This window comes from Hypanus sabinus, chromosome 1 (assembly GCF_030144855.1).
Source record: "Hypanus sabinus isolate sHypSab1 chromosome 1, sHypSab1.hap1, whole genome shotgun sequence".
Lineage (NCBI taxonomy): Eukaryota > Metazoa > Chordata > Chondrichthyes > Myliobatiformes > Dasyatidae > Hypanus > Hypanus sabinus.
Genome location: NC_082706.1, coordinates 90440966 through 90465184, shown reverse-complemented (window position 1 = coordinate 90465184; position 24219 = coordinate 90440966). Strand labels below are relative to the sequence as shown.

At 43.2% G+C, this 24219-nt stretch overlaps 1 protein-coding gene across 4 annotated transcripts in view; it reads left to right on the top strand.

The window, feature by feature from the left end:
* The window catches only part of LOC132395356 (sorting nexin-31-like), a 139125-nt gene that overhangs the window by 19064 nt on the left and 95842 nt on the right, over positions 1–24219 (top strand). For all 4 annotated transcript variants that reach the window (XM_059971865.1, XM_059971855.1, XM_059971875.1 and 1 more), the window contains 3 exons: positions 5160–5277; positions 16841–16905; positions 21323–21433. In XM_059971865.1, the coding sequence (XP_059827848.1) occupies positions 5160–5277; positions 16841–16905; positions 21323–21433 (294 nt within the window). The remainder of the gene's footprint in view (positions 1–5159; positions 5278–16840; positions 16906–21322; positions 21434–24219) is intronic.

Sequence of the window (24219 nt, the reverse complement as noted above, 5' to 3'; positions counted from 1 at the left end):
AAATCTGAATGATTTGAGTTAGACACACTCATTTAACTACATGCCTCCCTTTGCTGACCTGGGTTTCATTTATATATGTTCTTAGGTGTCTGCGTTTCCAACTTATGAGCTGCTCGGGTAATGAGGTGTTCCACAGGGATCTGTTCTGCAACTCCTGCTCTTTGTGATTTTTATAAACAACTTGGAGGAGGAGGTGGAAGGGTTGATTAATAAGCTTTCAGATGTGACGAAGGTTGGTGGTGTGGATAATTTAGACGGTTGTCATGGGTCATAACAGGACAATGATAGGATGCAGAGCTAGACTGAGAAGTAGGAGTTGGAGTTTAATCTGGAGAAGAGATTCACTTCAGAAGGTCGATTTAGGGTTAATGGCAGGAATCTTAGCAGTGTGGAGGACCAGAGGGATGTTGGGGTCCAGGTCCATTGATCCCTCAAAGCTGCCTCGGAAGTTAATAGGGTGGTTAGGAAAGCAAATGGTGCGTTAGCCTTCATTAATTGGGGGATTGCATTCAAGAGCCATGAGGTAATGTTGCAGCTTCTGGTTGGACTACATTTGGAATATTGTTTTCACTTCTAGTTGCCTCATTGTAGGATGGACGTGGAAGACTTGGAGAAGGAGCAGAGGAGATTTATCAGGATGCTGCCTGGATTAGGTTGAATAGATTAGGAATTTTTTCCCTGGAAAATAGGAGAATGAGGATACATTTGATAGAGGTAAACAAAATTAGGAAGGGTATTGATAGGGTTAATGGAAGCAGGCATTTTCCACTGAGCTTGGGTGGAACTAGAAATGATGTCGTATGTTAAGGGTAAATGGTGCAATATTTAAGGGGAATATGAGGGGGATCTTCACTCCCAGGGTGGTGTGAGTGTGGAAGAAGCTGCCAGTGGAAATGGTGAGTGTGGGTTCAATTTCAAACTTTAAGAGAAGTTTTGGATACGGATAGGAGAGGTATAGTCAGGTCGATGAGACTCAGCAGAATAACAGTTCTTTGGGCTGACGGGTCTGTTTCTGTGCTGTAGTGCTCTCTGCCTCTATGAGAGACCATGTCTTATGGGGATAGGTTGAGTGAGCCCCAGGGAAGACAAGGGAAGACGAGAGGTGACTGGACAGAGTGTATAAGATGATGAGACATAGACCGAGTGGACGGCCGGCACTTTTTTTCCCTTGGGGTGGCAATGGATAATATATCAAGGAATAATTTTATGGTGACTGCAGGAAAGAATAGGAGAGTGACCAGAGGTGGGTATTTCACTCAGAGCAGTGGCTGTGTGGAATGCACCAAAGGTGGTGATAGAGGCAGAGAGACTCACAGCACACGGATGAAAGAAAAATGGCACTCTATGTGGGAGAGCAGATTAGAATGATCTTGAAGTAGGTTAAGGGCATCGTAGTGTGAAGGACCTGTACTGTGCTGTTGTATTCTGTGTTTAAAGATGAAAGATTAGCTTTATTTGTCACGTGTACATTGAAACTTACAGTGAAATGCCTCATTTACATTAAATGTGTCATTCTAAAAGGCAATATGAAGAAACTTGGACAAAAGGTTCCATTGATGTTGATGAAATCTTTCAAGTGCTAACAAGCCTGCCAGGGAAACTTTATCCTTTGCAATCTCTCACAGTGGCTGAATCATTAACTAGTTTCAAACTTCCCTCAAGGGAAGTTGGGAGGAGCTCTATCTATATGGAATGAAAATGCTTCTAAAATTGGATAATGTTTGTGGAGAGAATTAAAAACAGAGCTATTGTTTTGGGTCAATGACTGCCCAGCTATTTAGCTAGAAGTAAGAAGGGATGAACTCCACCATGAACCGTGCCAAGCTCAACTGTGAAAGGAGGAGGGTGGGGCATGCAGCCTGCAACTCCATCCCATAAAAACCCAGAATTACAGAAACGGCAACAGGAACTCCAAAGACCACACCCCTGGCAGAGGAAGGATCTTCACCTCGGTGACATATGAAGTCATGTGGGGAAAGTGGAAACCACAGGGCCAGTCAACCTTTGGCCCAGGTCAGAAAACTCTGGTTAGTTGCTGTCAGCAATCTATTCCCCAGTAGGGGTGAGTGGAATGAGAAGGACAATGTTAATTGCCCAGTAGGGGTGAGTGGAATGAGAAGGACAATGTTAATTCCCCAGTAGGGGTGAGTGGAACGAGAAGGACAATGTTAATTCCCCAGTAGGGGTGAGTGGAATGAGAAGGACAATGTTAATTCCCCAGTAGGGGTGAATGGAATGAGAAGGACAATGTTAATTCCCCAGTAGGGGTGAGTGGAAGCAGAAGGACAATGTTAATTTCCCAGTAGGGGTGAGTGGAACGAGAAGGACAATATTAATTTCCCAGTAGGGGTGAGTGGAAGCAGAAGGACAATGTTAATTGCCCAGTAGGGGTGAATGGAATGAGAAGGACAATGTTAATTGCCCAGTAGGGGTGAGTGGAAGCAGAAGGACAATGTTATACTTTGTAACTCTAAAATGTGGAGGATCAGAGGGATCCTGGGGTCCGAGTCCATAGGACACCCAAAGCTGCTGTGCTGGTTGACTCTGTGGTTAAGACGCATACGGTGCATGGGCCTTCATCAATCACGGGATTGAGTTTAGGAGCTGAGGGGTAATATTGCAGCTATATAGGACCCTGGTCAGACCCCACTCGGAGTACTGTGCTCAGTTCTGGCCACTTCACTACAGGAAGGGTGTGGAGACTTTCAATCCTGACAGCGACTCAGTTGCATCTCTGTCTGCTGAGTCCATTGATACAGTAATTTCAACTGTGAGTTCTGCTTTGGTTAGCAACTGTTTTTGTATGCTTTCTTGTAAGATTCCACAAACTAAATGATCTTGCACTTCATCATTAAACTCATCATTGAACTGACAATGCTGGGACAATTTCCTCAATTCAGCCAAGTACACTGAAATGGACTGCCCTTCCTTTTGGTTCTGCTTAGAAACCCAAGTATTCTGCAGTCAACGATGGTTTCAATTCTGAACATTTGTGTGTTACATTCACAATACAGGTCCACAATCCCTTCTCCGAAATTCTGAAATCCAAAAAGCTCCAAAAACTGAAGTATTTTTCGCCAACAGCTGACATCACTCAGGTGACATGGCAGCACTAGCTGAGACCACCAGACGTCAGTTGTGGCTCAGCGCTCGTACTGGTTACATGTGCATTTCCTGTTCGCTGATATTTTGTGTTCACTGTTGACTTTGTGTTTAATTTCACTGTGAAAATGTCAAAAAGAGCTGCAGATACCCCTATGGGTAACAATGCGAAAAGAGAAGGAAGCATTTATCATTATCAGTAATGCAGAAAGTGGAGTTATTGCAGAAGCTTGATCGTGGTGTGTCTGTGCGGCATCTTGCTGAAGAACTACCACAGTATATGATTTAAAGAAACAAAGTCAAGTTGCTGAAGTATTATAGTGACAGTAATGTTCTACATTTATAGTGACAGTAATAGTGACAGTAATAATAATGACAGTAATAGTGACATTTATAGTGACAGTAATGTTCTACATTTATAGTGACAGTAATAATAATGACAGTAATAGTGACATTTATAGTGACAGTAATGTTCTACATTTATAGTGACAGTAATAATAATGACAGTAATAGTGACATTTATAGTGACAGTAATGTTCTACATTTTTTCCAATAAGTCATTTACCATGTGTTTGATTTGGTTCGTTTGAAGCTGTGTATTTTTATGATTTATTGAATGGTTTTGTTGGAAGTAAAAAAAAAATTCTTCTTATTCCCTAAACAATACAGTATAACAACTATTTACATTGTATTAGGTATTATAAGTAATCTAGAGATGATTTTAAAGTATTGGAGTTTGTTTTCTGCCTTTAAAAAAAAAAACTTGTACATCTTTCACTCCTTCCAAAGAAAAATGTGCTTTGCTTCAACAGGCAGGTAGTCATTTCAGGTTCATTTTGAAACTTCCTCATTGCCACTGTTATGTTTTGTAACTTCAGAAACTAATCAAAAGATAAACACAGGAGCCAGGATACTTCACTATTTAGTTATCTTTTCCACTTAATTTTAGTGCTGCACTAAAATATGACATGGTGGTGTTATCACATAAGCCATTGATGTATCTCTTACATATAACCCATCATGAATTTTGTAAACAAACAGAATGCTTAATCAACCAACATACTTACAATATTACTCAATTACATATGATAAATTAATCTGAATTTGCACTGACCTTAAAAGACCAAATGTCACTAGGTTCAGGAGCAGTTAATATCCATTATCTATCAGGTTCCTGAACCAGCTTGGATAACTTCACTCAATTCTGAACTGATTTCACAATCAATGGACTCAGTTTCAATGACTCTACAACTTGTGTTCCCAATCTTAGTTGTTTTATTATTATGATTTGTTTTTTTAATATTTGAACAGTTTGATTGCCTTTGTGTGTAGTTTTTTCATTGATTCCATTGTATTTTTCTGTTCTACTGTGAACGCCTGCAAGAAAATGAAACTCAGTGTAGTATATGGTGATACATACTTTGATAGTAAATTTATCTTAAACGTTAAAATTGCCCGATCTTTTGCATTATGCTTTAAATAATGTTTCGAGGTTTTGAGGTCTATGTCTCATTTGAACATAATATTTTCCAAGTCAAGTCACTTTTATTGTCATTTCAACCATAACTGCTGGTACAGTACATAGTAAAAATGAGACAACGTTTTTTTCAGGACCATGGTGGTCATGACACAGTACAAAAAGTAGACTGAACTACGTAAAAAAAAAACACACAGGGAAGAAAAACTACACTGGACTACAGACCTACCCAGGACTGCATAAAGTGCACAAAACAGTGCAGGCATTACAATGAATAATAAACAAGACAGTAGGGCAGTAAGGTGTCAGCCCAGGCTCTGGGTATTAAGGAGTCTGATAGCTTGGGGAACGAACTGTTAGATAGTCTGGTTGTGAGAGCCTGAATGCTTCAGTGCCTTTTCCCAGATGGCAGGAGGGAGAAGAGTTTGTATGAGAGGTGCATGGGGTCCTTCATAATGCTGTTTGCTTTGCGGATGCAGCATGTAGTGTAAATGTCCATAATGGCAGGATGATCTTCTCAGCTGACATGAGAATCTTGGCAAATGCTACAGCATTTAGTATTTTTCTTTCCTAATTTTAGCTGAAGAGGTATTTTGGGAAGAATTGTGTTCCGGATTTTCCGCCTAAGAATTATCTTGTGCAAACTGAGTCTATGGCTGAAGAAAGAAGACTTAAGTTACAGGAGTACCTTCAGAAAGGTGGGTCTTTTCGGTTAAATTCATTCATATTATACACATATCTAGCCATTTACATGCTAGATTTAAGTATTATGGATGTTTTATTCTCTATCCGTACTTTATTTTTATATAATTGCTTTTCTCTTTATAGTTGTTGGAAGTTGTTTTGTTGCATGTCACGCCCTGACTAACACATCACAGCAAATTCCTCATACCAAATAACCATATAACAATCACAGCATGGAAACAGGCCATCTCGGCCCTCCTAGTCCGTGCCGAACCCTCAATCTCACCTAGTCCCACCTACCCGCACTCAGCCCATAACCCTCCACTCCTTTCCTGTCCATATACCTATCCAATTTTACCTTAAATGACACAACTGAACTTGCCTCTACTACTTCTACAGGAAGCTCATTCCACACAACTATCACTCTCTGAGTAAAGAAATACCCCCTTGTGTTTCCCTTAAACTTCTGCCCCCTAACTCTCAAATCATGTCCTCTCGTTTGAATCTCCCCTACTCTCAATGGAAACAGCCTATTCACGTCAACTCTATCTATCCCTCTCAAAATTTTAAATACCTCGATCAAATCCCCCCTCAACCTGAACATGAAATGAAAATAGGTAATAAAGTAGACCCTTGATCCTTGAGGGAGAAACCATTAAACTTGATAGATTGGCGTGGCTCAAACAATAGGACGGATGGTTGAGGACATTTTGGCCAGTGTTGCTCCTTCAAATCCAGATACAGGATTGGCAAATCCCACCCTGAGCCCACGCGCTCTTCTGTTGCTTTTTCACTATGCTACATATGAAAATAATCACCTGGAAAATGAGAGCTGCTGTAGTTCACACAAGTATACCCCAGAAACTTCCACAATTATTTTTGTAATTCTCTAATAAACACAAAAAAAGTTAATAGACATGAAAACAGTCTGTATTGGATTCATTGATCTTGGAGTAGGTTAATGGGTTGGCCCTTATTAACCAATGAGGGTTGTGCTGACCCTTTAACCAACTCCAAGATCAATCTAATCCTTTCTGACAGAGCCAATTTGTTTTTTCTTTCATTAATGTATCTATCTGAGAGTCTTAGATTTCCCTCATGTACTGTATCTGCCTCCACCACCACCCCTGGCAGGGTGTTCCACATACTCATCAATCACCGTATAAAATGCCTACTCTGACAACCACTGCCCCCCTCCTCCCAGACTTCCCTCCAGTCCCCTTAAAATTATGCCCCTTGGTATTAGCCATTTTCATCCTGGGAAACATCTCCAGCTGACAATTAGATCTATGTCTCTTGTACATCTGTCAAGGCTCTCTCATGCTTCTTCACTCCAAACAGAAAAGCCCAAACTCACTCAACTTTTCCTCATAAGATATGCTCTCTGTTCCAAGTAGCATCATGGTAAATCTCACCTGCACCCTCTCTAGAGCTTTTTCATCCTTCCTGTAATGAACACAGTACTCTAAGTGTCGTCTAACTAGGGTTTTATAGAGCTGAACCATTACCTCGTGGCTCTTGAACTTAACCCCCCCCCCCAACATCTCGATCAGCTGTTTGGCAACTTTGAGGGATTTGTGAACATAGACTCCAAGATCCCTCTGTTCTTCTATCCTGCTAAGAATCCTCCCATTGACCCTATACTCTGCCATCAAATTTGACTTCCAAAGTGAATCACTCACACTTCTCCGGGTTGAACTCCATCTGCCACTTTTTAGCCCAGCTCTGAATCCTATCAATGTCCTGTTTTAATCTGTGACAAACTTAAGTGCTATTTACAACTCCTAAATGGCTCATGTATCTGGTTGTCCCACCACCCAGTGTGTTTCAAGTTCCAATCAGTCTGTGTAAAACCAAAAAAAATAGAAACCTTTCTGCATCACCTTGGGCTTACTTCTCAACACCTTAACATTATGCTCCTGTGTACTAGCCACTTCCAGCCTAGGAAAAAGACTGTGCCGCTGGTCATCTTGTGTAAGATGATAAGGGGCTTTTATACTACCTGCTATGGATATCATCGACTTGGCAGCAGGGCTCAATGCTGGTAACTTATCCTAAAGATCCCTTCCTTTTCCTCGGTTGGATGAATTCTTGCTGTTGCTGAAATAGCAACTGTGGAGCCATTGTGACTTTCTCTATCGCATGTTTGCAGTTTTGATTCATGTTATGTCAGTGTGCTAACCAATCTTTCAGCACTAGGACAGTTCCCATACACAAGGCTGCACCTGCTTTGTTCTGCAACTTGCAGTTTCTTTCTGTGGTGTAAATGGTTAAGTATGTCACAGAACCAGATAGAAATGCTAGAGGAACTCAGCAGGTCAGACAGCATCCACAGAGAGGAATAAACAGTCGACCTCTGGGGCTGAGACTGTTTATCTGAGTCCTGCTGAGTTCCACCTGCAGTTTCTGTGTTTAGTAAATGTACATATTTTCATTTACACTTTACAAGGAAATGAACTATGCCACCATAATTCCTACTTCTCTTATGCACTAAGTGGCCACTTTATTAGGTACAGGTGGTGTATGTTTGTGGTCGTCTACTGTAGCCCATCCACTTCAAGGTTCGATGTGTTGTGCATTCAGAGATGTTCTCCTGTACAGCACTGTTGTAAAGCATGGTAATCTGAGTTACTGTCACCTTCCTGTCAGCTGGAATTAGTCTGGCCACTCTCCTCTGACTTCTCTCATTTACGAGACAATTGATCCACAGAAACGCTCCTCACTAGATTTTTTATTTGCAACTGGCTCTTTAAACTCTGGAGACAGTTGTGCATGAAAATCCCAGGAGATCAGCAGTTTCTGAATTACTCAACCCACTCCATCTGGCATCAACGGTTATTCCACTGTTGAAGTCACTTGCGTCACATTTCTTCCCCGTTCTGATGTTTGACCTAAACACCAACTGAACCTCTTGACCATGTCAGTGTACTCTTATGCATTGAGTTGCTGCCGTATGATTGGCTGATTAGGTATTTGCATAAACAAGGTGTACGTAATAAAGTGGCCACTGAGTGTATGTGTGAAAGCAATACAGTGACTGACTATATACCGCAAGTTTATTGATCTAAATATTGTGCAGAGCAAAGACCCAAAGACCGACTCCGTTCTTGATGAGCCTGCTAATCAACTTTTACCAGTGTGGTTCTGATACGCAGCAATTTCAAAAATCTTCAGTCTTTTTTAATGCTTTGTCAGAGTCGACAGCGCAGGGAAAAAAAAAATCCTTTGGTTCATCAAATCCATGTTTACCATCAAGCACCCATTAAGAATTAGGCCATTCAGTCCATTGAGTCTGCTCTGCTGTTACATCATGGCTGATTTATTTTCCCCCTCAATCCCCTTCTACCTGTAACCTTTGATGCCATTACTAATCAAGAACCTATCAACCCCCCCCCCCATTTTAAATATTTATTTATTTACAATATGTCCTCCTGGCCATTTGAGCCTCACAGCCCAGTAATCCCTGATTTAACCCTTGTCTAATCATGTGACAACTTACAATGACCAATTAACCTACTGGCCGGTCTGTGTTTGGACTGTGGGAGGAAACCAGCGCACCCAGAGAAAACTCATGCATTCCATGGAGAGGCAGTACAGACTCCTTAAAGGCAGCATCTGAATAGAATGCTGAACTCCATGCCCCGAGCGGTATAAATATGCTGCTCTAACTGGTATCTAACTACAGTGGCACCCAAATATACCCAATATTTCATAAAACACTGGAGCAGAATTTGGCAATTAGGCCCATTGAGTCTGCTCCACCATTCTATCATGTCAATGTACCCAATGATCTGACCTCCACAGCCTTTTGTGGCAATGAATTCCACAGACTTACCACCCTCTGGCTAAAGATATTGCTTTTCATCTCTGTTCCAAAGGGATGTCCTTGTATTCTGAAGCTGTACCTCTGGTCCTAGGAAACATCCCATCCATGTCCACTCCATGTAGGCCTTCCAGTTTCAATGAGATGATAGGTTTCAATGAGATCCCATCTCGTTACTCTAGATTCCAGTGAATACAGGCCCAGAGCCATCAAACGTTCTTATGTCAACTCTTTCTTTGCCGGGATCATTCCAGTGAACATCCTCTGGATCTACCCACCTAGGCAACATACAGTGGCAAATCTAATTTATTATCAAAGTAGCTATGCCTTGAGATCCATCTTCTTGCAGGCACCCACAACACAAAGAGATGGAACGGAATCCCCAAAAAGCCACGCATAACAATGACTGACAAATGGCCAGATTGCAAGAGAGGACCAGCTGTGCAAATGGTAAAAGAAATATATACAAATAGCACCTGGAGTGTGAGCTGCTGGGTCCTCGAAAATGAACCCACAGTTGCGGAGTCAGTTCAGCGCTGAGTTGAGGAGCCCGATGGCTACAGGGCAGTGACTGCTCCCGAAACCGGCTGTGTGCGATCCAGCACTCCTGCACCTCCCACCCAATGGTAGTAGTGAGAAGAGAGAATCAGCCCACTGACCCATTCATTCCTCGGCCATACCCAGCATGGGTTTCGCTCTCCATGTGGCACAGTGCAAACCATTGAAGGAGGTGTGGGAGCTTGCTCTTCCTTTGTAGCCTGAGAATTCTCTGGATGTGCAGCTGCCTGTGATTTAATTTTTTTGTAATACTGAATCTGGCCAAAATGGCGCCTGTATGCAGTGCTCCTTTGGTCGGCATCTTCTGATTAGATCATTAAATCGTATATTTCGCATCTTCTATGTCTTTTGTTTTTCGTGTCGAATGTGCTCGAGCCTGTGATTTGCTGTTTGGAGATTGTTTGGGTATTCCAGCACTCTGCAGTTTCTGAGGGGATTCCAAGAGGCAGAGGCAGCATGCAGGAACCTCAAAGTGGGCAAGCTGTGAGCTGATGCTCAACTCCATTTCGCCGATCAAAGCTGCCATTGTTTACTGATTAAAGTGATGAAGGAGATGGAAACATCAAGCCGAATGCAGAATCTTGGAGATCGTCTGGGTGCTTCAGTGCTCTGCAGTCTCAGGATTCTGGGAGACAGAGGGTAGAGTGCGTGAACTTTGTGGCAGCAAAGCTGCGGGAAGGGGCACAAGGCATTGTTTCACTCCATTTCGCTGATTAAAGCTTCCATTCTTCACCAATTGAAGTGACAAGGGAGGTTAAAGCATCAAGGCGAGTGCAGGGTATGAGTGCTGGCTGTTTTTTTTTTATCGATATGATCTGGAGAGGGAAAGGTCTCCTGCTGGGCCTGGAGAATGTTCCCAAGGTTTTCTGCATTTTGGATGTGGACTTGGACTATAGACTTTCAGTCTTAGAGTATTTTTTATATTCTTTGTTTTTTGTCTGATCTTATTTTTCTTTATGTGGGGGGATTTGGGAGTCAATGTGTCTGTTCTGTTTTTGCTTGTTTTGTTGTGTGGGGAGGGAGGAATTTGGGGATTGATGATTGTGCTGCCTTTCTTTTCTTGCTGGGTTTCCTGGCTACTTGGAGAATATGAATTTCAGGCTGTGTACATTGATAATAAATGAACCTTTGATGCAAGTTACTGAGATGGTGTATTTGAAATTCCTGCGAAAGAACCATCAGCTGTAGTACCCGTGTTAATTAAAAATGATTGATGTTGCTAAAATCAGCACAACCAGCTTTGAAAAGCTAATTGTGGTCGATGGTTGGTTTCAAAATGTTCAAAGTACACTCATTCAAGGTAGGTATACTTTATGCAACTTTGAGATTTGTCTCCTTATAGGCAGCCAGGAAGCAAAGAAACCCAATAGAACCCATTAAAAGCAAAATAAGACTGTCAAATACCCTGTAGTGTGAGGGGGAAAAGCAAATGGTGCAAACAAGCAGCATTCAGAACAGAAGTTCACAGACATCACTGCATCACTAGTTGCAGGCCACAGCCTCAGTTTATTAGGATCATGACAAAAGCTAGAATCTTGCAATCTCTGACCAAGGATCAAGGATTGACTTCATTTGTCATATACATGTATAGTCGATTCCAGTTAATTTGGACACATTGGGACCAGTGCATTTTGACACAACTAAGCAGCTGCCCCAATTAGTCGAAGTCTCATGGAAATAATAATAAAAACAATCCTTGATGAAGATGGCAGGGTTTGTCATCGAAACATCAGTTAAAATCAATAATGCAAACACGAGGAAATCTGCAGATGCTGGAAATTCAAGCAACACACACAAACTGCTGGTGGAATGCAGCAGGTCAGGCAGCATCTATAGGGAGAAGTACAGTCGATGTTTCAGGTTGAGACCCTTGGTCAGGACTGTACTTTCCTATAGGTGCTGCCTGGCCTGCTGCATTCCACGAGTTGAAATCAATACCTGTACCTGGCTGGAAGCCTGAGAAGAGTTTATTTTTATGGAAATAGTTAAGGTGTAACAAAAACAGACTGATGTACAACTGAGTAGCAAGTTACATATTTAAATGAAATACAGAACAAATTTAGAACACTACCAATATTACTACAGTACTGTAAAATTATATTAGTCCCTAATAGTTACCCACAGAAGAATTTATCCAGTGTGTAATGCCATGTTTATTTGATTGACAATAGATGAACAAAATCAGTGCAGACACCTAGTGCAGATAATGGCAGACTTCCTGAGATGCTTTCAACAACTGCATCCTCCAAATCTTCATTTTCATTGTAACAGTCAAGATGATTTTTGTTACCTTCATATTTCAAACTTTGTATTTCCTAACATGTGGAATTAGTGAAATTGCTCCATTTTCATTCCCAGCTGTTTTTTTAAATTTAATCTACAGCACATTATAGGCCCTTCGGCCCACTTTGTTTTCCTAATGATGTAACCTACTCTCAAAGCTGCCTAGGATTTCCCTACCACATAGCTCTCTATTTTTCTAAGCTCCATGTACCTATGAGTCTCTTAAAAGACCCTATTGTATCCCACTTCCAAGCACCTTAAAATTATGCCCCATCATGTTAGCCATTTCAGCCCTGGGGGAGAAAGCCTCTGACTTTCCACAAAATCAGTGTCTCTCATCATCTTATACATATTGCATCTTCTCTTTCACCTCCAAGCCTGCATGCTTGAAACAGCAGTGAGTACTGCAGTTCTGAATGGTATTTCTGCTTATTTCTTGCCAACTAACAAAAATCACAGCTTTTTGAACACAGACATCTGCAATTGATGCTGCTTAAGAACTAATCGCTCAAAACAAGGTGTTGTGTTTAACCGCCACACAAGTGCACATGACTGATGCTAGTTAGAAGCAGTTTGGTGGCAGTCTTCTGTCCCGATTAAGTGGCATGATGTCCCAAATAAATGAAGAGAATCTTGTAAACATGAGGAAATCTGCAGATGCTGGAAATTCAAGCAACACACACAAAATGCTGGTGGAACGCAGCAGGCCAGGCAGCATCAATAGGAAGAAGCACTGTCGATGTTTCGGGCCGAGACCTTTCATCAGGATTGTTTCCTTTTCTCAAATATACATAAATACCATCATGCATTTTACTATGCAAATTACATTATTAAAAAGTGTTTTCACAGTGCGGTGCAGAGACAGGGTTAATAGATAGAGGGGGGTGGGAGGAGGCCAACTAGAATGGTTGATCAGATTAACTTCCTGTAGGAAGAAATTTTTAAGATGGTGTGAAGTTCTTGTTTTAATTGCCCTACAGTGCTTTCCAGAAGGGAGCTTTTGACAAAGACAGTTTGCAGTGTAGGTTGTGTCCACAATGATTTTCCTACCCATTTTCCTTGTCCTGGGCTCATACAAATCCTGTAGTGATGGTTAGACTGCAGACTATGACCTTTTCAGCTGACCTGACAGTTCGCTGCATCAGAATTGATAAATGTAAGCCTTGATTTTCAGCTTCACCTACCTATGATTCAAATGACAGTGCCAGGTAATAAGTTGCATACATGGAGGCTATATCTGTCACTCAAATGTTAAAACACCATGATTGATTGTGTTTGTAGAGGGTGTTAGCTATATGAGCATGAAGCTCTGAACATATCGTGTGCAGCTCCATAAATTATGAACAACCACTCTATACTGGTGCTTTACATACACAATAAAGGCAATTGTAATATAACTTGTGAGATCTGCCCAACTGCACAATACTGTGAGGAATTTCTAAATTTGAAGTGTCCATATTTCTCTCTTATTGATATTTTTAAAATGTATCATTTAAATGGATGAGGGAGATTCCCCAGATCACAATTTGCAGTGTATAAACCAGGAATGTTAATGTAGAAGTGAAGACAAAGGAAGCTATATCAATTCGATGGATCAGGCAGTATTTGTGGAGAAACAATAAAGCATTCAAGACAATGACGTAATGAAAATATTTCAAAATTTGTTCATTGTTCTTCTCTGATTCAGCAGCAAGATATTTGCAAACATGTTTGCAAACAAAGGAGGCATTGTACATGTATTAAAAGACAAAGGAAGTCACGTCATTAGAGTTATATAAAGTATAGAATGCTGACAAAAGGCAAATCATTACTCAGGCTGTGGTACAGAAAGTGAAATAAAATGATACTTATCCATTTAATGAGCTCATCTGCACAATGTTGGGAAATACAGATTTGAAGTTTCATACATCTCTTTCTTTCTCCTTTCCCTCTTTCTCTCTCATTCTCCCCTTTCTCTCTCATTCTCCCCTTTCTCGCTCACTCTCCCCCTTCTCGCTCACTCTCCCCTTTCTCGCTCACTCTCCCCTTCTCGCTCACTCTCCCCTTCTCGCTCACTCTCCCCTTCTCGCTCACTCTCCCCCTTCTCGCTCGCTCTCCCCTTCTCGCTCGCTCTCCCCTTCTCGCTCGCTCTCCCCTTCTCGCTCACTCTCCCCTTCTCGCTCACTCTCCCCTTCTCTCTCACTCTCCCCTTCTCGCTCACTCTCCCCTTCTCGCTCACTCTCCCCTTCTCGCTCACTCTCCCCTTCTCGCTCACTCTCCCCTTCTCGCTCACTCTCCCCTTCTCGCTCACTCTCCCCTTCTCGCTCACTCTCCCCTTCTCGCTCACTCTCCCCCTTCTCGCTCACTCTCCCCTTCTCGCTCACTCTCCCCTTCTCGCTCACTCTCCCCTTCTCGCTCACTCTCCCCTTCTCGCTCACTCTCCCCCTTCTCGCTCACTCTCCCCCTTCTCGCTCACTCTCCCCTTCTCGCTCACTCTCCCCTTCTCGCTCACTCTCCCCTTCTCGCTCACTCTCCCCTTTCTCTCACTCTCCCCTTCTCGCTCACTCTCCCCTTCTCGCTCACTCTCCCCTTCTCGCTCACTCTCCCCTTCTCGCTCACTCTCCCCTTCTCGCTCACTCTCCCCTTCTCGCTCACTCTCCCCTTCTCGCTCACTCTCCCCTTCTCGCTCACTCTCCCCTTCTCGCTCACTCTCCCCTTCTCGCTCACTCTCCCCTTCTCGCTCACTCTCCCCTTCTCGCTCACTCTCCCCTTTCTCGCTCACTCTCCCCTTTCTCGCTCACTCTCCCCTTCTCGCTCACTCTCCCCTTTCTCGCTCACTCTCCCCTTTCTCGCTCACTCTCCCCTTTCTCGCTCACTCTCCCCTTTCTCTCACTCTCCCCTTTCTCTCACTCTCCCCTTTCTCTCACTCTCCCCTTTCTCGCTCACTCTCCCCTTTCTCGCTCACTCTCCCCTTTCTCGCTCACTCTCCCCTTTCTCGCTCACTCTCCCCTTTCTCGCTCACTCTCCCCTTTCTCTCACTCTCCCCTTTCTCTCACTCTCCCCTTTCTCTCACTCTCCCCTTTCTCTCTCACCCTCCCCTTTCTCTCTCACCCTCCCCTTTCTCTCTCACCCTCCCCTTTCTCTCTCACCCTCCCCTTTCTCTCTCACCCTCCCCTTTCTCTCACCCTCCCCTTTCTCTCACCCTCCCCTTTCTCTCACCCTCCCCTTTCTCTCACCCTCCCCTTTCTCTCACTCTCCCCTTTCTCTCTCACCCTCCCCTTTCTCTCTCACCCTCCCCTTTCTCTCTCACCCTCCCCTTTCTCTCTCACCCTCCCCTTTCTCTCTCACCCTCCCCTTTCTCTCTCACCCTCCCCTTTCTCTCTCACCCTCCCCTTTCTCTCTCACCCTCCCCTTTCTCTCTCACCCTCCCCTTTCTCTCTCACCCTCCCCTTTCTCTCTCTCTCCCCTTTCTCTCTCTCTCCCCTTTCTCTCTCCCTCCCCTTTCTCTCTCCCTCCCCTTTCTCTCTCCCTCCCCTTTCTCTCTCCCTCCCCTTTCTCTCTCCCTCCCCTTTCTCTCTCCCTCCCCTTTCTCTCTCCCTCCCCTTTCTCTCTCCCTCCCCTTTCTCTCTCCCTCCCCTTTCTCTCTCCCTCCCCTTTCTCTCTCCCTCCCCTTTCTCTCTCCCTCCCCTTTCTCTCTCCCTCCCCTTTCTCTCTCCCTCCCCTTTCTCTCTCCCTCCCCTTTCTCTCTCCCTCCCCATTCTCTCTCTCCCCTTTCTCTCTCTCTCCCCTTTCTCTCTCTCCCCCTTTCTCCCTCCCCTTTCTCTCTCCCCCCTTTCTCACTCCCTCCCCTTTCTCTCTCCCTCCCCTTTCTCTCTCCCTCCCCTCTCTCTCTCCCTCCCCTCTCTCTCTCCCTCCCCTCTCTCTCTCCCTCCCCTCTCTCTCTCTCTCCCCTCTCTCTCTCCCTCCCCTCTCTCTCTCCCTCCCCTCTCTCTCTCCCTCCCCTCTCTCTCTCCCTCCCCTCTCTCTCCCCACTTTCTCTCTCCCTCCCCTCTCTCTCTCTTCCAGTTTCCCTTTCTCTTCCCCTTTCCCTATCCCTCTCCCTCCTTTCTATCACTATCTCTCATCCCCGTTCTCCCTCTCCTTTCTCTCGCTCTCCCCTTCCTCTCTCTTGCCTCTGCCTCCCCCTCCCACTTTCTCCCGCCCTCTCTCCAACCCCCACCACCTCTAACCTCTCATCACCCCTCCCAACCTATCATCACTCCTCCCTCTCTCCCCACCCCTTCTCTCTCCCCCTTCCGCTCCTCCCCTCCCTCTTTTATATCTCTCTCCCCACTCTTCTATCGCTATCTCTCTCCACCCCACCCCTCCCCCTTCCTTGCCTCTATCTCCAATCTTCACTCAGGCGTTAGTCGTGACCCAGCCTGAGAGAAGATTCCCATCCACTCAAAAATATTGTCCCCTTTATTTTACCCTTCAATACCCCTTATACTAGTAGTTTCCCATGATACAGTACCGCACGGTACCTGCACAATCCGAGACAAACTTATATTCATAGTTAGCTACTCAAGTCTGTACCACTTGAACTCCTTTGATACTCCATTTATTTTTTCAAAACATTCTGACATTCCAGGCTAACACAATATTTACTTTCAATCGTCCATTTTATGTTAGCATGTACCAAGGAGGAATCAAATTTAACACTTCCCTTGCAGACCTATCATCAGAGTGTCCATATCAGAATTTCCTGCAAGCAGCTGAGTTGATCTTATTTTTCCAAAAAGCAAAGTACACAAACGTTTGTAGTTCTTCAATTTTCAATGAACTTTTCATTGCAACCTCTTTCTCGTTATCAGGGATGTAAACCTGGTGAGTAGTTTTTGTTTTATCGTTGTCGTTACAAACAAATACTTAACATTCCTATCTTGCCTTTGCAGTTGGAGAGGATCCTGTTCTATCTGCCAGTGAAATATTCACCACTTTGTTAAAGAAGGCGCAGCAGGTAGGGAACAATTTCAGATCTTCTGTTCTTGAATTAGTGTTTTGTACAATGCAATTTACAGCAAATATAAGTGCTGAAGCACTCAATGTATGTGTACCAGAAGGAATCTCTTCCAAGTTCTTTGGTTTGAAAAAGGCAATCAAAGAAAATAAAAAAATGTACAATAAAAACTAAAGAACAATGCTGGAAAAATGAGATGAGAATATTGAAAGCTATTGAACTCTTGAGTTCAAGAGCCGTGTGGTAATGCTACTGTTCTATAAAACTTGGAATACGGTGTTTGGTTCTGGTCACCTCTTTGTAGGAGAAACTGTACTTGGAAACTGTAGAGAGGGTTTGGAAGAGATTTACTGCGCAGATGAGGGCACGTGTCTTATGAGGATGATAGCTAGGCTGTTTCTCATTGGAGTGAAGGATGATCAGAGGTGTACATGATGATACGAGGCATAGATTGGGTGGATACAGAGACTTTGACCCAGGGTGTCAATGGCTAACACAAGGGGTCATGACTGTGAAGTATTGGGAGGGAAATATAGGTGGAATGTCAGAGGCATGTTTTACACAGAGTGGTTTGTGTGTTCAATGTACTGTTAGGGGTAGTGGTAGATACAGATACATTAGAGGCATTTAAGATGCTCTTAGGCATGTTGTTAAAAGAAAAATAGAGGGCTATGTGGGAGGGAAGGGTTAGATTTATCTTGGAGTAGAATAAAATGTGATTTTGGCACATCATTTGGGCTGAATGGCCTGTACTGTACTGCTTGATGTTTTCAGCAGGTCAGGCTGCATCTATCAGAAGAGAAATAGTCAACTGGCCTGCTCAGTCCTTTTAATTGTGAGCAACAGGACAGTGGATTTGCTCTGGGTCATTAATTAGACCAAATCATTAGTACGCAGGAATTTAAACACCACCCAAGTATTAATTTAAATTTACTAAATGATCTGGAGTAATCCAATGCCAGAATAAAATTACTGCTTCATGTTAAAAATCCATTACCTCTGACATCCCATGTTCTTTCCACAAAAAACACTAATTCTTCTTAATTTTAAGGCATTCAGAATTTCCTTTTATTACCCAAAAACAATAGTATTATACACTTTTAAATATTAATAAGTTTTTAGCGTTAATCTTCACTGTAGAAGACAGGAACAGTATGGCAGAAATTCAAGAGTGTCGCGGGAGGTGGGGAGGGGCAGACTGAAGTGAGTGGAGTTGCCATTACTAAGGAGAAGGTGCTTCGGAAGCTGTAACATCTAAAGGTAGGTAAGTCACCTGGACCAGATGGACTACACCCTGGTTTCTGAAAGGGGTAGCTGAAGAGATTGTGGAGGCATTAGTAATGATCTTTCAAGAACCATTAGATTCTGGAATGGTGCCAGAGTACTGGAAAACTGAAAACGTCACGCCACTCTTTAAGAAGGAAGGATGGGAGAAGAAAGGAAATTATAGCCCAATTAGTTTGACTTCAATGGTTGGGAAGATGTTGGAATCCATTACTTAAGGATGAGATTTTGGGGTACTTGGAGGCGCTTGATAATGTAGGCCAAAGTCAGCGTGGTTTTGGGAGTTCTTTGAGGAAGTAACTGGCAGGACAGACAAAGGAGATTCAGTGGATGTTGTTTACTTGGATTTTCAGAAGGTCTTTGATAAGGTGCTGCACATGAGGCTGCTTAGCAAGGTAAGAGCCCATGGTATTGCAAGAAAGATACTAGCATGCATAAAAGTTTGGCTGACTGGCAGAAGGCAAAGAGTGGGAATAAAGGGGGCCTATTCTGGTTGGCTGCCAGTGAGAAGTGGTGCTCCACAGGGGTTGGTATTGGGATTGCTTCTCTTCCTGTTATATATCAACGGTTTGGATAACAGAATTGATGGCTTTGCGGTCTAATTTGCAGATGATACAAAGATAGGTGGAGGGGCAGGTAGTATTGAGTCTGCAGAAGGACTTGGGCAGATTGGGAAAATGGGCAAAGAAGGGGCAGATGGAATATCTTTCGGGGAAGTGTTTGGTCATGCATTTTGATAGAAGGAATTAAGGCATAGACTATTTTCAAAAAGAGGGAAAGCACCATACAAAGACTGGCCCACCATACACAAGTTTGAGGTGCAGGTGTGCCAGCCACTCCTCCTAATCTGTTTGAGTCAGTAGCCTGATCCATGTTCAAAGACTGAGCAGTCAGACTAGATGCGTATGTCACTACCACCAGAAGCTGTCCGCGAGTCAGTAACGCACCCAACTTAAACAACGATTCCACTCACCCTTGATATTACCTTTTCTTCCCTCCAATCCCCCCCTCCCCCCCCCCGGCCAGAAGGTACAACAAACCTGCAAGCATAAACTACCAGGCTCAGCAAAAGCTTCTATCCCACTGTTATAAAACAGTTTCTTCCTACAATAAGATGGACTCTTGACCTCACAGTCTACTGTATGTTAAGACCATAAGACATAGGAGCAAAATTGGGCTATTTGGGCCATTGGTTCTGCACCAGAATGAGTTATTATCCTTTTCTATCCCATTCTCCTGCCTTCTCCCCATAACCTTTGACACCCTGACTAATCAAGAACCTATCAACCTCTGCGTGAAGTATACTCAATGACTCGGCTTCCACAGCCACCTTTGAAAGCCTCACTCGATTTGGAAGGACTTCAGATGTCCAAAGGACCTTGCCAAATTCTTTCAAGCCACCTGTGCTATCAGTCCCATAATTAATATTAAAGGAGCATTCATATTTTAATCACTGTTCTAAGTCTGGATCATCTTGGCTCAGTTTGTCACAGTACGCACATCCATTTACCAAGCTAGCTGGCGAGTACGTTTAAGAAAGGTATTTAGTGTGACAGCAGTGATAAAACTAAATAGTTCAAATAATTTAATAGTTAAAATTGTATTACATGGTTTTTAGGTGCCATCTCCATGTAATGTGGATGGAGTGTTCTTTTTCAAGGTAACACCAAGTTGTGGTCTCTGTCCAGATTGTAGCACAGAAGTAGTTGTTTTAATTTTGTGGAGATGATTTTGGGACAGAATGGGGAGTCAGGGGTCAGGGTAGGGTATAGGGACAATGATGTGGAGGAGTTAGAGGTCAGGACTCAGCTCCACGTTTGAAGTCCAGCGACATGGACGGGTGACAAAGGAGATCCACAGTCCAGGCCTCTGCTCCACATTTGAAGGCCATGCAAGCAAGAGGCAGGTGGACTCGTGTTCGGGGCTCCCATCACTGGCTACTCTGGGGTTTGATACAGGAAGTCGGAGTCTGATGGTTGATTGGAAGCCCGATGGCCAACGCCTGGAGACTGGAGAGCTGAGGTCCTGTCTTGGACTTGGAGAACTGTCTGTGTCTGTGACAGCTCGCTTTGCTGTTGTTTTCTTGCTTGTGTTCTGTGTTGTTCTGCCCAGCATTGTGGGCATGCTATGTTGCTGCTGGATGTGATGACACTCGTGGGCTGTTGTCAGCACATCCTGAGGTTGTGTTGTTTGTTAACACAAATGACACATTTCACTGTATGTTTCAATGTGAATGTGATGAATACAATTGAATCTGAATCTAATTAGTATTAGTTGGAAGTACTTGGGCGGTTGCATCTGTTAGTGCCAACAAGCTGTGGGATTCTGATGGGTGGCTCTATAGAGTACAAGCACAATAAATGATGAATATGTTCAGAAGAGAGAGAAATGAGAGGAGAAACTCTTTGACAGGGTGAGAAGATGAGTGCAGAAAAGAAAGACAGCAAAGATGCCTTAATTTTCCTTGCAGCAGAGATGCTCAGGTATAAAAAAGTATGGGGGGGTGGCATAAATGGAGAAGACAGAATATCAGCTACCTAAATTAGAGGGCATAGTTTAGGTTAAGAGATGTGGAGGGATCTGAGTAAGGTTATTTAGGGGGCAGATGGAATCTGGAACACTGTCTGGATGGGTAATGGAAGTAGATACTTTCATAATACTGTAGTAAGGGAGTTTCTCGATGAGAGCATGAACTTCTGAGGCACAGGGGTTTTGTTTTTGGCTAAATTGTGAGGACCAATTGCATAAATTAGATTTACCTATGGATAGTTTAACTTTTATAAGTGTGTCTGGGTTTCAGAGATGTATAACTACTGTTCAAGTCCCTGACAGCATTGGCAGAAGACCTATCTCCTCCCCTGGCTTTGCCTCCTGTCAGACTGTCATCCTTTATTGGGGTGGGGGGTGGTGGGGCCTGCCTAAGGCTGAGCCGTCATTGAGTCCTTGCCACTTAATTAGAGAGTGTGGAAGGACACGGAAATCAGGGGTCAGGTCCAGCACAACCTAGTTCAATATTGAAGCGTAGCTCTAGCTGTTACATAGGTGAAATATAATTGATTAAAAGAAATTTTAAAGCCTTCTTCTGCGCACTCAACACCAGAAGACCACTAAGGCTTTTTAATTTTCATTGCAGGAAACATTTAAAATTCATCCTCGAGATATCCACTTGGAGATTTTTCTTGCAGATGGAACAAAACTTCTCATTGACACCAATACGTGTGACTCTGCAGAAAGGATGCTGGCGGTAAGTTTCCTCTTCATACACTCAGCTGCCACTTTATTAGCTACAGGAGGTACATAATAAAGTGGTCACTGAGTGCATGCTCGTGATCTTCTGCTGTTGTAGCCCATCCACTTCAAGGTTTGATGTGTTGTGCGTATAGAGTTGCTCTTCTACACACCACCATTTCCCCTCTGACCTGTCTCATTACCAAGGTGTTTCACGCACAGAACTGACCCCCACTGGATGTTTTATGTTCTTGCACTACTCTCTGTAAACTCTAGAGCCTGTTGTGCATGAAAATCCCAGGAGATCAGCAGTTTCTGAGATACTCAAACCATCCCATCCAGCACCAACTATCATTCCATGGTCAAAGTCACTTAGATCACACTTCTTCCTCATTCTGACGTTTGGTCTGAACAACAACTGAACCTCTTGACTATGTCTGCATGCTTTCACGCATTGAGTTGCTGCCTCATGACTGGTTGATGAGACATTTGCATTAACGGTCAGGCATACCTAATAAAGTGGCCACTGAGTTTATCTTTGGGAGGAAGAACGTGTATTGCATAGCTTAATAGGACAGGAGTATGACTAAAATGCCATATATGCCATACATTCTCAGCGGCAAGTTCCCTTGTCTATTGTGACAGTTGCTGTCAGTTAAAAAGCATGGAACAGAGATCTTTTGGCTGCTCCCTCTCATAAGTTAAAAATAATCCCATAACATCAATTTGAAGAGGAATAAAGTTCTCTCTGGTGGCCTGGCCAATATTTATTGCTTAATCAACATTACTAATTAGGATTATCTGGTTATTATTGAACTGTTATTCGTGGGGCCCTGCTGGGCAGACATTGTTTGTCATGTTTCCACTGTTACAATGTTTGAATATACACTCCATGGCCACTTTATTAGGTACACCTGTACTTATTAATGGAAATATCTAATCAGCCAATCATGTGGCAACAACTTGGTGCGCAAAAGCATGCAGACATGTCCCACAGCAACTCAATGTGTGACCAAATTGTGTTTGTTCTTTCGTGATGCATGAAATGTTTCAACTATGCAACTGAAGAGCTGTTAACATAAAAACAGGTACCAATGCCAAGTCAAATTTTCTGCTAACAAAATTCAATTATGTTGAAAGCTTTGCATAACAGGATTAGATTTGAATTCATAATTGGCATGTGAAGCAAATACTGACTCATTTTCAGCCAACTAGACAATAGACAAAAGGTGCAGGACTAGGCCATTCGGCCCTTTGAGCCAGCACCACCATTCACTGTGATCATGGCTGATCATCCACAATCAGTACCCCGTTCCTGCCTTCTCCCCATATCCCTTGATTCCGCTATCTTTAAGAGCTTTATCTAACTCTTTCTTGAAAGCATCCAGAGAATTGGCCTCCACTGCCTTCTGAGGCAGTAGGAGTAGGAACTTTAATGCTGGCTGTCATCAATGTGTTTCCTAGACTGAACAGTTGTGTTAGGAAATTTGTCACGAGTGTTTTCACTTGGAGTCACAGAGTGGGACAACATGGATACAGGCCCTTTGGCCCAACGAGTCCATGACAACTGTGCTTTCCACTTCTTTTGTAGCGCCAAGCCACTGGATATTTTGTCCATACATGTTTTGTAGGTAAAATGTTTGAAATACACCAACAATATAAATACAATTTGTGGATCTGTGTTTAAACTTTCCACAGATCTGTTTTGAATAAAACCAGTCAATTATGATTAAATAGGTTTGTCAGAACTTGACCTGTTATGTTTGTTATTTAACTTGGTTCCTGTTTGATCTGAGTTATTGGTTAATTGGGTGCACAAATATTTGTTTAGCCAGGAGTCATATTGATACTGCATTTTGATACTTATCACCACATTTAAACAGAAATGGTTTTTGGATATTGGGATGATTGAGCTGTATCATTGGCATGGACTCCTTTGACTCAAAACTGAGGTCAATATCAACTCAGTTCCACTAATACATTGAATTAAGTCCTTAAGAAGACCAATCACTGTTTTACTAACATTTGAAGAACAGAGGAGAAGGATGATATATGACATGTACATCAAAACATCCAGTGACGTGTGCTATTCACCATGTGTAAGACCTACCCTGGATGGTTCTCCCAAAGTGCAGCACCTCACACTTAATCTGTATTAAATTCCATCTGCCATTTTTCAGCCAGTTTCACCATCTGGATCCAGATTTTGCTGCAAGCTTTGGTAGTCTTCCTCGTTGTCCACTACAGCCCCTAGTTTGGTCTCATCCACAAATTTGATGAACTAGTTTACCACATTATCATCCAGATTGTTGACGTAGATGACAAACAACAATGGACCCAGCACTGAGCCCTGCAGCACACCACTAGTCACAGGCCTTCGGTCTAAGAGGCAGCCATCTACTACCATTGTCTGACTTCTTCCACAAAGCCAATGTTGAATCCTATTTACTGCCTCATCTTGAACACCGTGCAATTCATTGTGAATGCCAAGCAACCGAACGCCCCCACACACACACACACACACACACACACACACACACACACACACACACACACACACACACACACACACACACACACACACACACGCACACACACACACCGCCCCCCCCCACCCAATAGCCACTTCATTAGGTACACCTGTACACCACGTTAATGCAAACATTTATTCAACCAATCATGCAGCAGCAATTTAATGCATAAAAACACACATACATGGTCAAGACGTTCAATTGTTGTTCAGATCAAACATCAGAATGGGGAAGAAATGTGATCTAAGTGACTTTGACCGTGGAATGATTC